Source organism: Notechis scutatus, chromosome 9 (assembly GCF_049901735.1).
Source record: "Notechis scutatus isolate UNSWTSFEM ecotype Mainland chromosome 9, rNotScu1.2, whole genome shotgun sequence".
NCBI classification, from domain to species: Eukaryota; Metazoa; Chordata; class Lepidosauria; order Squamata; family Elapidae; genus Notechis; species Notechis scutatus.
In genome coordinates this window covers 14557190-14572625 of record NC_142017.1, presented here as the reverse complement: position 1 = coordinate 14572625, position 15436 = coordinate 14557190, and the positions used below count along the sequence as shown (strand labels likewise).

Below are 15436 nucleotides of genomic sequence, written 5' to 3'. Positions count from 1 at the left end.
TTAGCAGCTTACTATGAGTATCTCTATGTGGGTCAATGATTCACTATTCCCAGACTGACAAGGGCAATTTCTTTCTCCATAAATTTTCTGGAATTGGTCCTTCATACAACTGGCAAAAAATAAAAAATGGAATAATATGAAAGCAAGCTTTTTCAAGATACACTCAATATTATCCAACCATCCAACACTTTCAGGAACTGGAAGAGATTTCTGTTGCTGAATATTACATGACTAAAATCTGTTCCAGCTAATGAAAGTACCATTAACTTTGAAGCCAAGCACTTCAATGAAGCAAATTGGGTTGCCCCTGTGCCTCAATTGGGAGAATGATGTCATTCTATGGCACAAAGCATCCTGCTGAGAGGAACCTCAGCTTCCTTGCACATCCCAATGTACTTGCAGTTTGAGATGTGCAGCTAGAAAATGATTTGCAACTTGCATTATTGATTAAGAGTATCAACACATCTCTGCCCATTTGAACAGGATAGAGCCAATCTGGCTTGGCCTAAGATTTATCTAGTGTAGCATTATGGTGATCAGGCATTCCCTAATGGAAGCTTACAAGGAGATGTATATTCATGCATATACAAATTGCCAATGAAGATGAAATTTATCAGAGATTATGGGACTCAAGAAACTATGCACAAATAACATCAGAGCACTCAACAAAGGGATGCTGAGAATGATTATAGTTTGCTAATGTTGGTTATCTATCATCTATCTATCTGTCATCTATTAATATTGATTATCTATCTATCTATCTATCTATCTATCTATCTATCTATCTATCTATCTATCTATCTATCTATCTATCTAGTATCTAGATCTATCTATCTATCTATCTATCTATCTATCTATCTATCTATCTATCTATCTATCTATCTATCTATCTATCTATCTATCTATCTAGTATCTAGATCTATCTATCTATCTAGTATCTAGATCTATCTATCTATCTATCTATCTATCTATCTATCTATCTATCTATCTAGATCTATCTATCTATTGATCTATCTATCATCTATCTATCTGTCATCTATTAATATTGATTATCTATCTATCTATCTATCTATCTATCTATCTATCTATCTATCTATCTATCTATCTATCTATCTACCTACCTATCTACCGTGTTTCTCCAACAATACGGCCTCCACCAATAGGAAGGCCCAGCATGATTTCTAGGCATGAGGTGAAATTAAGCCCCGCCCCCAAAATTTAGGCCTATTTAAACCATACATTTCCCTGCCATTTCTCACACCGTTCGTTAGAACTACACGAGGTGAAGAGAAATGGGGGAGAAGGGTGGGGGAGATGGGGAGAAAACTTGCCTTTAGGAGTGCCCTGCAGGTAGCCTAGGCTAGAATACCCCGATAGCCGATAGAAGCTCCCCGAAGGCAGAGTCCCCAGCCATTTCAGGGCATGGTGTGGCTACCCGTGTCCCCTCGCCTTTAGGCAGTCTCTTTCGGGCGATGGAAGCTCCCCAAATGCAGTCACCAGCCACTTTGATCGGCCGGTAGAAGCGGCCTCAGGGCGAGCGCACACACACATTCCCCTCACCCCGAGGCCGCTTCTACCGGCCGATCGAAGTGGCTGGTGACTGTATTTGTGGAGTTTCCATCGCCCAAAAGAGACTGCCTAAAGGCGAGGGACACGGGCAGCCACGCCACGCCCTGAAGCAGCTGGAGACTCTGCCTTCAAGGGAGCGTTTATCTGCTGATAGAAGTGGCCTCGCGGAGAGGGCAGTGTGTGTGTGCACTCGCACTATGGCCGCTTCTACCGGCCGATTGAAGTGGCTGGTGACTGCACTTGGGTAGCTTCCATTGCCCGAAAGAGACTGCCTAAAGGCGAGGGGACACGGGCAGCCAAGCCATGCCCTGAAGTGGCTGGGGCTCTGCCTTCAAGGGAGCTTTCGTCTGCCGATAGAAACGGGTTCGCGGCGAGGGGAGTGTGTGCGCGCGCTTGCCCCGAGGCCGCTTCTACCGGCTGATCGAAGTGACTGTTGACTGTATTTGGGGAGCTTCCATCACCCATAAGAGACTGCCTAAAGGGGACATGGGCAGCCATGCCACGCCCTGAAGCAGCTGGGGACTCTGCCTTCGGGGAGCTTTCATTGGCCGATAGAAGCGGCCTCGTGGTGAGGTATGTGCATATGGGCCGCTCTAGGTGGGGGAGGGCCTAGCCGTTTTTTCAAGGGTCAAAAAAAAAATAAGGCCCAGCCTTATTTTGTGAGAAACACGGTATCTATCTATCTACTAGATCTACCTACCTACCTACCTACCTACCTAGTATCTATCATCTACCTACCTATCTACCTAGTCTACTTATGGGTGGTAGACAAAACAAAATACATAAAACAGAATAAAAAGTTAAAGTGGCAGCAAGCATACAGAGAAGGCATCAGATAATGATCATATAACCATCCCAAATGCTCCACTCTATCATGATAGCCCAAAGCTCATTTCTGGAAGGCTAACAGGGTTGGGCCAGCTTCACCTCTGGAACAATGATGTTAATCAAGACCGAGTTTACAGCAGGAAGGTGTTCTTCCTAGAATTCTCCCAGTGAAACTCGCAGGCTGACACCTCTTCTACTGGATCTAATGGGATGGGTAGATGTCACTGGGAAGAGGTGGTCCCTCAAAAAACCTCCCGTGCCATATAGATGTTTAAAAGTCATAACCAACACCTTGAATTGGATCCAGAAGCAACCTGGGAAACAATGCAGCTGGCGAAGCAGAGGTGTAATGCATGTCATTCTAGAAGCATACGTAACTGCTCCTGCTATTACATTTTGTGTCAGCTGAAGCTTCTGAATACTCCTCAAGAGCTGCCAACCGATAGTGTGTTACAGTGGTCCATCTGGAAGACACCTAGGACCCAAGTGCTTATGAATATTATTATTAGAATATTTATTCATCTATCTCTTCTGAATGTACTACTATTCAAGCAGAGAAGGCTCTTTGAAAGAGGCTTGGTTTAGTATTTGCCGGATGGTCTTGCAAGCGACAAAGATAGATAAAAGGTACTGCATGGAGCTTTCATAAGCCATTTTTTTTCTGCCACAGGATTTGACTGGGTCCATGCCCAGCACTGATACAAATAAGCCACATTGTCATGTTAGATTAAATAGCACAATGCCATCAATGCTGTGGCCTTGCTTGAGTGTTTATGCTTTGCTTCAAAGTGAGGAAGGAAATGAGGTTATGAACTTGCTCCCTCTTTCCCCTCCTGACCTTTTTCCTCGCTTGTGTTAGCAGGAGTGGGAGTGCATATTTGCTTCTTTGGCAGTAGACCCAACTACTTGAACCCTTCATTAATAAGGAGGGTGCATAGAGCCTGAAGTTCAGGACAGAGGAGATACCAAGGTATATTATTTCCTGGCAGAAGGAATTTAAAGATTTGGTCTCAGGCTATAACACGCTTGCTGACTTCTGAAGGATCATTGTCTTATCTTATGAATTTACCTATTTAAGACTGTTTTCTGGACATTTTCTGTAGTTGATTCCTCCTTTTGCAGTGGCTTTCTAAGGTTCAGATATGCCATTGAGCCATATTGCTGTCAGGTTTCCAAGTGATGAAATCCATTTAAAAAGAAAAGTACAAAGTCCATCTTCAAAAAAGTTTTCTTTTATTTAGGAAAGCATCAAATTGGCAAAGTCCATGGTATTTCCAGATCTGACACAACCCAGAATTACCCCACAATATTACAAGTTAGATACAACCCCCAAAAGTCACATTCTCCAATAGAAGTAATTCAACGTTGCTTGATGTCATAAATCTCCACCTCAAAGGGCCCCAGCAAGGACAGCTCATTTCCCATGGGAAGAAATATTTATTTATTTATTTGATTTGTCAATCACTTACAAGATAATAGGTATAAGTACAAACATAGTTATGAATACATGAAATGGATACATATAAGAAAAATAAAAAGAAACAATAGGACAGGGACCGTAGGCACGTTGGTACACTTATGCACATCCCCTACAGACCTCTTAGGAAAGGAGTAAGGTCAATACTAGACAGTCTAAGGTTAAAGATTTTGGGGTTTGGGGAAGAAACCACAGAGTCAGGTGCAGTATTCCAAACATTGACCACTCTGTTGCTGAAGTTGTATTTCCTGCAATCAAGTTTGGTGCTGTTAACCTTGAGTTTGTATCTATTGTGTGCTCTTGTATTGTTATGGTTGAAGCTGAAGTATTCATTGACAGGTAGGACATTGCAATGTATGATTTTATATACTATACTTAGATCAGATCGAAGGCGCATAGTTCTAGGTTTTCTAGGTCTAGAATTTCAAGTCTGGTGGCATAAGGTATTCTGCAACGAGTAGAGGAGTGGAGAACTCTTCTTGTGAAATATTTCTGGACTTTCTCAACTGTGTTAATATCAGATACATAATGTGGGTTCCAGACTGATGAGCTGTATTCGAGTATTGGTCTAGCAAATGTTTTGTATGCTCTAGTTAGTTGTGTGATATTACCAGAGAAAAAGCTACGTAGGATTAGGTTAACAACTCTTAATGCCTTTTTGGCTATGTAGTTACAGTGGGCTCTAGCAGTTAGGTCATTAGAGATGAGTACTCTAAGGTCCTTGACAGAGTTTGGATCATCAACAAGGTCTTGACTATTCAACTTGCATTTTATTTTCTGATTTTTTTTTTGCCAATATTTAAGACAGAGCATTTATTTGTTGAGATTTGAAGTTGCCATTTGTTTGACCATTCTGATACATAGTCGAGGTCTTTTTGAAGGGTAGCAGTATTGTCTGTGGTGTTGCAACTCTCTTTATCTCCACTCCTCCCCCCTTAGGAATGTGTCAAGCCCGAAACCTTTCCCCCATGACTGCCACAGAGAAAGTAAGAAAAAGAATATATCTACTAAGACTAACTAAAATGGCTACACGTATGTCAATTTCAGGCTTGACAATTGCTCTATTAAGCCATGATTTGTTTAATTGTCAACCAGAATTGGTTCGATAATTTATATGATAACAAAAACTTGAAAGCTGGTTAGCCAAATGCAGTAATTGGGGCATCCATAAGATGTTATATCAAAACAAAATGTGTAGTAGGAACCTAGCTAAGACAGTTATTTTAATCAACCACTCTGATTTACAAAACTAGAGAGGAAAGGGGTGTTTTTGTGTGTGTGATTCCAGGCCCTTTTTCCTCCATTATACTTGTCCTCCATTGTCAATATTTGCATGGTCTGTTAGAGTTTCCATCAAAAATTAGGAATGCTAATATGTCAATCTTGATTATAATTGATTAGATTACTATTGTTGAGATATTTTCAGCTTTTCTCACTTATGCTCCCACCCTACCCCATGTTTACCAAAGTGTCTTCAAAATATGCTGGTTTACCACACAATTTTTCCTGCACAATTTTGATGAGGCTCAAACGAAGAGAGGATGTGTTCCTTGTGTCCCTCAAGCTTTTAGTTGTCCATTTCTGTTTTAATTTCATAGTTTTGTCAGGAGTGAATTTCATCTTCCTATCAGTTTTACTTGCCAACCAGTTGTTTCTTCTTCCTTATCTCCTTTGCCATGTCAATCTTTTCACAGGTCTCAAGTCTTTTCAAGGACGGTACAATTGGAAGTGACATCAATATCATTGTTGTGAGCCTTCTTCTTTTGGAGCAAGAACCTGTGAGTAATTTGCCATCATTTTTGGTCAGAATGTGTTTTACATAGAGCTAGGGGTTGCGGCATTGAGGCTCACGCACAAGCCTTTTGCATAAGAAATTGCTCTGAAGAATTTATTTTCATGGTGATTCTCTTGAGTTTATGAACCATATGCAATAACACAATGAGTGTCAAATCCATGACAGTAACCCAGAAAAGTAGTTTCTCACAGAGTTTTGTTTAGCCAGAATTATTACAGGGAAAAAATTGCAAGGATAAGGTAATAGAATCTTGGAAATTGGTTTTGTATATATTTTAGTTTATCCTTTATCAAGTGTATACTAAACTGGGCCCTTCTTAGTTCTCTTTCTAGCACTACCTTGCTTTAAGAGGAAACTTGTTTCCCTGTTTAGAAATGGAAGGGAATAGCTATGTGTATTTCTTCTGTGATGTTTGCAAATGTCCTTTGTCCTCTTTAGGCTTTTAGATGGAAGTCCATTGATTCTCAAGAGTATGTGCCCATGTGTTGCGTTGTTCCTCCTTTTCTTTACCTTCAATTTCCCTTGTTTTTATTCCTCAAATGGAACATGAAAAATGTGAGTGGTGTTGTGTTGTGCTAAGGATGATAAACTGATGGCCTTCCTCAAAATCAAATCAATAAAGGGCTCCAGAAAGGTAAAAGCACTGAAACTGGAACTCAGTTTAATACACACACACAGTCTCTCTCTCTCTCTCTCTCTCTCTCTCTCTCTCTCTCTCTCTCCTCCCTCCCCCCCTCTCTCTCTCTCACACACACACACACACACGCACACACACAAAAAACACACATAACCCCCCCCATTCTCTGCAGTGGCTGAAGATCATGTTTCACTTAGTTTTACTCAACAATTTGCCTTTAAAGGTTTAAAAAAATGGTTGCCATGCTCTCTTGTCTAAGGACTACTACTGGTTTCTGCTATATTTTTATAAGGTTCTTAAACTCACACTCAAGATACTACACATAAAAGATTTTTCATCAGAATGCTAAAGTAGCAAGTTCTTTTTCTGTTTAATGTTATACCAGAGAGGTGCGTGTATGTTCTGGCTGCATGCCTTGGTATTATATACATATAATTGAATTTGACTATCATAATAGGTGACAGAGATAACAGTTGATAATTACTTTGGCAGCCTTTCAAGTATATTTTGAAATGGTTTTTGTTAGATAATGAACTAAGACAAGGTATAAGCTAAATATAAACAAATGAAAAGGAAAAAACGTGACTGACTTACTGTATTCTCCAGCGGGCAGGACATGAAATAATGGGGTAGAAGCTTGTTAAAGAGAGATCCAACCTTGAAGTAACGTGAAGTTTCCTGACATTGAGAAAACAATTAATCAATGGAACAGTTTGCCTCCTGGATTTGTGGGTGCTTCGTCCCTGGAAGTTTCCAAGAAGAGATTGGACAGTGTGTCTGGCATTTTATAAGGTCTCGCCTTGTAGCAAAGGGTTGGACCAGAAGATGTCTGAGATCCTTTCCAGCCATGTTTCTATGTGGCGTTCAAAACGCTGAATCCTAAATGGCATTGTTCTTAACAATGAAAAGCAAATGCATATTTCATGTTATTCTCTACCTACTTTTTATTGCCTCCCTAGGAATTCTCCTTTCTTTTGTTCCTGGGGATTGAGCTGAGTGATCATCTGTATTTTTTTTCTGTAGGGGGGACTAGTGATCAACCATCATGCAGACCAGTCACTGAACAGTTTTTGCCAATGGCAGTCAGCTCTGGTTGGAAATAATGGGAAAAGGCATGACCATGCTATCTTGCTTACTGGATTTGATATTTGCTCCTGGAAGAATGAACCTTGTGACACTTTAGGTAAGACAGAGAAACATGCAAATGTGGATGGCAAATGATCTATTGACAGAAGGGAATATGTGTAGCTCATGGTTCAACTGTGGGATCCTTCGTGCTCCCTGAGCTTGGTGGTTTTCCTGCAGACGTTTCTTTACCCAACTACTACATTGATGATATTAACTAGTTTGGTAATGAAATGTCTGCAAAAAAAACCCCATCAAACTCAGAAAGAGCCAAGGACCCCAAAATGGCTTCAGAATTCATCAGTCAAATCTTGTTTTACTGAACACTGAAATATAACTGTAGATTAACAGAGGTTGCTGTTGCAAGTAGCCAATCAATACCAAACATGCAGATAGTTTGAAGAAGGAGAAATGTGATTGGCTTAGTTGGTACTAAGAATTGTTGTTCTGGATAACTTTCTGTCCATCTGTTATGGACAGTCCTTTAATCTATCTCCTATAAATCATGTCCCAAGATCATGTTCAAAGCTATATATGATATCAATGTTAATATTTTTATTAAATTTACATTTAATTTTATTGTTTATTTTATTATTAATTTTAATATTAAAGTTCATCTGTTGGTTTAATATTTTTAAATATTCTGAATATAGAGAGGAGAAGCAATATTAGGCTCAGGACTACATGAGATGGGAATATATGCATGTGCACATACAGATATAGGAGCATGGGAAAACATTAATCCTCTCTATGCATGTCTAATCGAAACTCCAAGGCAGACCAATAGGAAAATACAGATTGTGAAAAATCATACTGATCTCTATCGTTCACTTATTCCGTCAATATTAACAGCAGGAATGAATGACATCCCCAAAGAAGAATTATCTGGGCGAGAGAAACATCCCTGTTTAATGGCCACTGTGCTTTAGGAAGCTTCCCAGTTATGTTGTTTTAGATTTTGGAAATATCGCTAGCCAACCATTCTTAATTTCTCCTGGCTGACTTTCAGAAAAGAATTGGCATCTGTTTTTAAAACCATTTTCCCAGCTGACCTAGACTGATGTTGAGTCAGCAGAGAAAACGAGCTCGTGTTAGTTTTGAAGGCCAGCTGTTGCAGACAAGATGCATTTATCTTGGATTGACCCCATTATTTCCATGTGTCTGTCTATTCCTTTTTACACAAGGAAACAAAATATGCTGTGAATGTTCAGCCTCTAAAACGTGGCCTCAATTTCCACAAAGTTAGGCAGCAGCAGAATGCAATTCTTTTCATAATTTCATTCTTTTCCTTCCTCTATGCTTTCTATTTCTTATAATTTCCTGGCAGGCTTTGCTCCAATCAGTGGAATGTGCAGCAAATACCGGAGTTGCACCATCAATGAAGATACTGGCCTTGGTTTGGCATTTACTATTGCCCATGAATCTGGACACAAGTAAGCAATTTCTCATGCATTTTATCCCTACCAAATGCATCAAAAATAAATGCTTTTAATTCATTGTAATCTTGGTATCGTAACGTGGTGCCCTGAGCTATTAATGCTCAGTTTGATATAAATTTTGGGTTTGGAGATCTGGTCATAGGCTTATAGTGGCATTATAAGAGAAGGAGAAGACAATATCTTTAATCACCAAAGGTTATAGAGAAATGTGAGAGGACAGTTCAAAGTCAAAATTGATGTATGAAAGTCTAGCATAATATTCAGATGGGGGCTGCCCCAAAAAGGCATTTTGCCTCCAAATATTGACATGACTTTGGTGGAGGCATGAACATTTGAAAAAATATTGGCATGCCAATATTTTAAAGAAAAGTCAGTTGGGACTCCTTTCTCACAAATGTCTTGGTATTTGCATTATGAATTTGATTCTCTAGCAACATAAAGAATGCATTTGATATGTATTCTCTTGGTTTGCCAAGCATTTGATAAGAATAAAACTGAATTATAGACTTGATTATCAGATATGAATGAGACATTTGGTTTACAGCATACACGTTTATTGAAAGATTCATTACATTATTTGGAATATTGGAACATTTGCTTGCTTTTCTAAAAGGTTTTTCTGAATAGACCTAGGTTATTTGTTTTTAAATATCCATTGTCTTTAATGGCTGAAGTTGATGGAAACTTATTTAACACAGATTATCAGTCTTTATCTGAAGATGCTGGGTTCAATAGGTATTTCCTTGTTTCATTAAGTACATTTATCTTCCTACATTGGAAGAATTGTGTTGTAGTCCTTGCAGTCACACAGCTATTTTGAATGCATTTTATTACACATTTGAGATTTTAACATCTACAGTTTTCCGCTTAGCATTTATAATAAGGACCAGCAAGGGACATATTCAAACAAGAGATGGTTCTTCATACCCCTGCATTCCCATGGGTTCTGTAGCATCTAACCATGGCTTTGAGCATGGTATCAAGATTAAACCCAAATGTCCTTTTGTGAGGACACTCTATAGAAATGTCTCCCACATAGAAGCTCTCCTTTGTTGGTTGACAGCTCCATTCAGCTCATCCCTTTTTTTTAATCAACAGCCAAAAGCTGCAGTCTTCACATGCTGGGTGAATCCCCAATTCTGCATGAGCTGTTCCAAGCTATTCAGTCCCGACTCTGTAAACACACAGTGAAAAACTGGCTCTGACCTCATGTCTGCATGAGTGGCCCTTTGACTGATTCCTCTTCATCTGAAAGGAAATGAGGAATTAAAAGACTAATCCTAACCCAGTGCTAATTTTTGCCAGGCGTTGTTTCGGTGGGTGGGTGGGAGGCGAACCATAAAAAATGAGTGTCGGAATTCAGTCCTTGGACCTTTTGAATTGAGATGTGCACTGTTTTGTGGGGGAGTGGGGAGGGTAGGGAGAGAGGCAGAACTATGGGAGGGACACACTCAGTTACAACTGAGGCATGCCCGCAACCTTCTTCTCAGAATCAATTTTTTTTCCTGTTTCAAAAGTCTGCTTAATCACCACAGATTGGTTAATCCTGTTGTGATATAATTCTACCCTTCTTTTCTCAGAGTAATATTATGATAACAGGGATTGGTTAGGTCCCTTCATGGGTCTGTGGATGAGATCACCACATAGATAAGTGGCAAAATGAACTGACAGGCCAAAACCATAAGACACAATCACAGGGTGAGGGAAAGTAAAGAGAGATGTTAATCCAGAGGCAAGGTCAGAAAAAACAGGGATTATCCAGAGATTCAGCCATGTATTTCTCTATGTATCCAATTTGTATGCTGTTAAAGGAATGACCTACTTAACAATGAGGCCAGGACATTTTTATATGTAGTTTTTCTTTAACTCATATTCCTTTTTTATAGTTTGATTAAGGTCCTATTTTTAGACACTTACTTACCAGAAAGGGTAGCAATTGAATGCCTTTGGACATAACATGGCTTATTTATATATAGTAACTTGTCCTTACAGAACCAATGGAAATGTTGTTTTCTCCTTCGTAGTTCCTTGATTAGGCTGTTGTTTAGTTTAGTTTAGTTTAGTTTAGTTTAGTTTAGTTTAGTTTAGTTTAGTTTAGTTTAGTTTAGTTCAGTTCAGTTTAGCTCAGTTTAGTTTAGTTTATTGTCATTACACCTCATACAACACCATCTTCAGTGCACATCATGACCATGAAAATAAACACAAACACACATCCTTCACACTCCACACATTGAACCAAAAACCCCCAACACCACACCAACACTGCACTATATAGTAGAATTCAATAGAGCGACTGCCCTGGGATAGAAGCTGTTTTTCAGCCTATTTGTCCTTGTTTTTGTTGTCCTGTACCATCTGCCAGATTGTAATAGTTCAAAAACAGGGTTCCCAGGATGAGATGGATCTTTGAGAATGTTTTTAACTTTCTTAAGGCAGCGGGAGCTATAAAGCTCTTCCAAAGAGGGGAGAGGGAAACCCATGATCTTCTGGGCAATAACATTAATCCTCTGGGGTGCTTTCCTATCTGCCACTGTGCAATTGGCAAACCATACAGAGGTGCAGTAAGTTAAGGTACTCTCTATGGTGCAGTGGTAGAAGGTCACCAGCAGTTTTTCATTCAGTTGTTGTTTTCTGAGAAGTATAATTTCTGCTGGGCCCTTTTGACCAGTGCTGCAATGTGAGCACCCCAGGTCAAGTCGTCTTTTATGGTAACACCCAGAAACTTAATACTGGCCACTTGCTCCACTCGGTCTCCATTGATAAGCAAGGGCTGGATGTCTGATCTGTTCCTTCTATAATCCACTATAAGCTCCTTGGTTGTATCATCTGAAAATTTAGTAATAGTATTACTAGCGTGAGTGGGAATGCAGTCATGCACATAAAGAGTATAGAGTAAGGGACTCAACACGCAACCCTGTGGTGTACCAGTGTTAAGAATAAGGGCTGAAGAGGTATGATTACCTAATCTGACCCTATGTGAGTGGCCAAAAGGCAGATTGAATAAGAAAGTTCATTTGCTTACTGCTTCATTGTTTGAATGGTGTTAACCCCTGCTTATTTGGGTGTGAATTGCTGGAGAGGAAGTGTTCTGGCCTTTTTTGTTTTCTGTTATATAAGTTATATAAATGTTGTTTATTTCTATGTGCCTGTAGATGGTTGATTTGTCTGTACCAGACTTCCCTAGTATATATATTTTAATTTATTAGGATCCTCTCAACTTGAAATAACTATACTTATATCTGTCCATGTGTTGTGAAATTAAGAAGTTGTCTTCTGACTTATCTGGTGTTCATGAATGTGCTCTGTTAGTCTTCTGCCTTTTAGTGCTTGTTATAGTCTTTATGCTATATGTTTTAGATGACTCCTGTTTTTTCTTCTCAGGCTACTTTAGTTTGCTTAAAATACGTATTTTGGAGTTGCTTTGTATGCTTTGGGGATGTGATTATAATAGACTGTTGGCTATTTGAGATAGTTTTGCTGTATGGCAGTGTTAACATTTTCACAGCTTGTGGTTAGTTTGCTATAATGGATTTGAATAGTCAGATGCTTTTTATGAAGTTATATGGATATCCACCTTGTTGGAAGATGTCTATGGAGATTTTCAGTCACCTAAGTCATGGTTGTCTCAAAGATGCTTTTTCAAAAGGCAACTAGGTTATCTTTTTTTCATTGAGGAAGAAGATGTTTAGCTTCTTATCCAAGAAGCTTCATCAATTCTGACTGGATGGTTAATGAGAGTTTCAGGAGACAGATGTCCTCTGTATATATAATAGAATGAGTTCAGTGAGAATAAAAAAACATTATGCGATATTTTTTTTCATGATTTTGCATTATAATCTTTTGGTTTGACGAGTCCACAGTAAACAACGCTCTTTCTGGGATTTTTCTTCTCCTTTTCCTCTTTTTTTCCTAACTTTCTCTTTCATATAATTGTTGATATCCGGACAGGAAGGATTTATGAAATGCCTTCCAAAAAGAAAAAGAAAAAAGCATCTTGGAGAAACGGAGGTTCATTGCCAATAACTGCTAGGAAATTCCCCCACCACAGTTTGTCCAAGCATATGCCTTTCCAGTTGAATAATATGGGAAATTGGCAGCAGTGGTCTTCAGTTGCCTAGAGGCAGACAATCCTTTAGAAGTGCTGCCTAATGCTCCTATCAGCAGTTAGACAGTAATTATGGAGGGGAGAGAAAGATTGAAACAATTATAGGTAGGTTTTTTTTTAAAAAAAAAAACACCTTGTAAGTTTTAATAGAACATCCTTATTTGGAAATGAAGGATATCACCAATGAAGTTGATGTCAACTATGGAAGACAGAAGTTTAAAAATGGAAAAACTAGAAGATGTAACACCCCCAAATTCTCTATCCAACTTGTGGGGATAGATAACATTGATGGAGACTCCATTATTAAAACGATTCATTCTCTTAGGAAAAGGCAGAAACGGTGGGCTCTCTTTGCATGAGCGAGGCCACCATCCCTTCTCAGTGTTAACTCAACCTCAACCATTTTAACATGCCTGGCCTCTCAGGATTCTTCAACCAGCATATGGAGTATGCTGAAGAACACATATTATAGGTGGCACAACCAGTGAGGCTAGCAAAAATGTTTGCAAATATGTCAGCTAAATATTAGAAATGTAATCGGTTCGTATTATCATATGTGGTGGACATGCCCAAAGGCAAAAAAAATAATAATAATACTGGACCAAAATACATACTTGGTTAGGAAAAAATGATAAAGCAACATATAGACTTTAAACCAGAAATATTTTTGTTAGGTATCTTACCAGAACAGTGTAATAAAGGAAATACATATCTAATTTTACATGCATTAACAGCAGCAAGAATTGTGTTTGCAACAATGGGAGAATGAAGAGATCTACATATCTTAAAGTTGACAAAGTGGAAAAAGACTTTTTTTGGTAACACTACTCCATATGCAAATAGTGCATGATCTGAGATGGATGAGGCTGTCATTTTTTTTCAGTCATAGAAGCTGTTGGCAGGGAGACTCGGACACAGTTTTATTCAACATTTCCTCTCTTTTATTTTCATTTCTGGTGAGTCAGCATCACTGTGGATGGTCCTGGAAGAGATTCATTCCATCTCTTTCTGCTTCTTTTTCATGGGACCAAGGAATAGTAAAAGAAACAGGCATTCCTCTCCAAGCAGTTCCCATTTAACCAATACTAGAGAAAATAATTAGCTCATTAGCTTGAACGGTGGGTTGTTGGGATTTTCTGAGCTGTTTTCTGATGATGTTACCTAGTTTGGTAATGCAATGTCTGCAAGAAAACCACCAATCTCTGGGAGCACCAAGGGCCCCACAGATCCCTTTTAAGTCACTGAACTAAGTCTGCGAAGCAATGATCTATAGATGTAGTAAAAGAAGAAGGCACATGATTTAAAAAAAAACCTAAGTCCATTGATTTACTCCCCTCTTTTAAACTTTTCCATCTCTAAAACTTTGACAAGGCTGTTTGGGGGAAAGGAGAAGATATAGAATAGCAGTATACGAATGTGAGTATTGCACTAACAACAGCATGAATCTAATGCTGTACCCGAACATAAGCCAATTGATCTCTGTCTCAGATACCATTTGCAACTATAAGGTCTTGCCCTATTAATGGCTTTAGATGGCAAAAGATTAATGGGGGAAGCAAATCTTCTTTGAAAAGAAATGCTAAAGTCCAGATTCCATCACCGAGATGGCTGTTTTGTGTCAATAATCACCACCGGCTTTGCAAAATAACACGAGGCATTTAAAAATAAATAAATGCTTAGTCTTCAACTAAGCATTTATTTAGTTTCACACACCACTCTTCTTTTAAGGAATTTCACTGTGGCCTGCATTACCCCCACCAGTATTTTTGAAATATCAAGAATAGTTGGTTTGAACTTCAGTTTTCCACAACCTTTTCAAAGGCCTAACTAATAGATCATTCTGGTGTTTTAAAGTCAGTAAATTAGTTCACAAGGCAGAATTCTGGTCTTAAAATATTGTGATCTTAGATCACCCAGATAAGCTTTTATAAGATGGTGCCCTCCAGATGTGTCAGAGTTCAGTTTGCAAAATTCTCAGTAATGATGACCAATTAGTATCATAAGTATAGTAAAATTCCAGTTATAGATTGTCTTATGGTGTGAGTGCTAGTTGCCCAGTTTTGTGCTACCATCCCTACCATACACTGCACCATTAAATCCGAAACTTCTTACAGTTTTATTTTTCTTCTGTTTTATTTTATTACATCTGTTCTTAATTATTTTTTAGAACTGATTGTATCTCTCTCTCTCTCTCTCTGTGTGTGTATGTATGTATGTGTGTGTGTATATATACATATACATATATACATATACATATACATATACATCATATACATATACATCATATACATATACATATACATATACATATACATATACACACACACACACACACACACACACACACACACACACACACACACACACATATATATATGCATATATATGTTTTCTGAGGTATTTAGCTTTGTTTGGGTATTTTCCCATGTCATTATAGTTGTGCTTTTAAAGTTGTAGCAAC

At 38.7% G+C, this 15436-nt stretch overlaps 1 protein-coding gene and 1 long non-coding RNA gene across 8 annotated transcripts in view; one reads left to right on the top strand and one right to left on the bottom strand.

The window, feature by feature from the left end:
- Window positions 1-15436, bottom strand: part of LOC148129838 (uncharacterized) — a 443985-nt gene that overhangs the window by 127417 nt on the left and 301132 nt on the right. The gene's annotated exons all lie outside the window — the stretch shown is intronic.
- ADAMTS18 (ADAM metallopeptidase with thrombospondin type 1 motif 18) overlaps window positions 1-15436 on the top strand; it is a 96635-nt gene that overhangs the window by 33661 nt on the left and 47538 nt on the right. For all 7 annotated transcript variants that reach the window (XM_087971619.1, XM_087971616.1, XM_087971620.1 and 4 more), the window contains 3 exons: window positions 5569-5652; window positions 7330-7489; window positions 8759-8864. In XM_087971619.1, the coding sequence (XP_087827745.1) occupies window positions 5569-5652; window positions 7330-7489; window positions 8759-8864 (350 nt within the window). The remainder of the gene's footprint in view (window positions 1-5568; window positions 5653-7329; window positions 7490-8758; window positions 8865-15436) is intronic.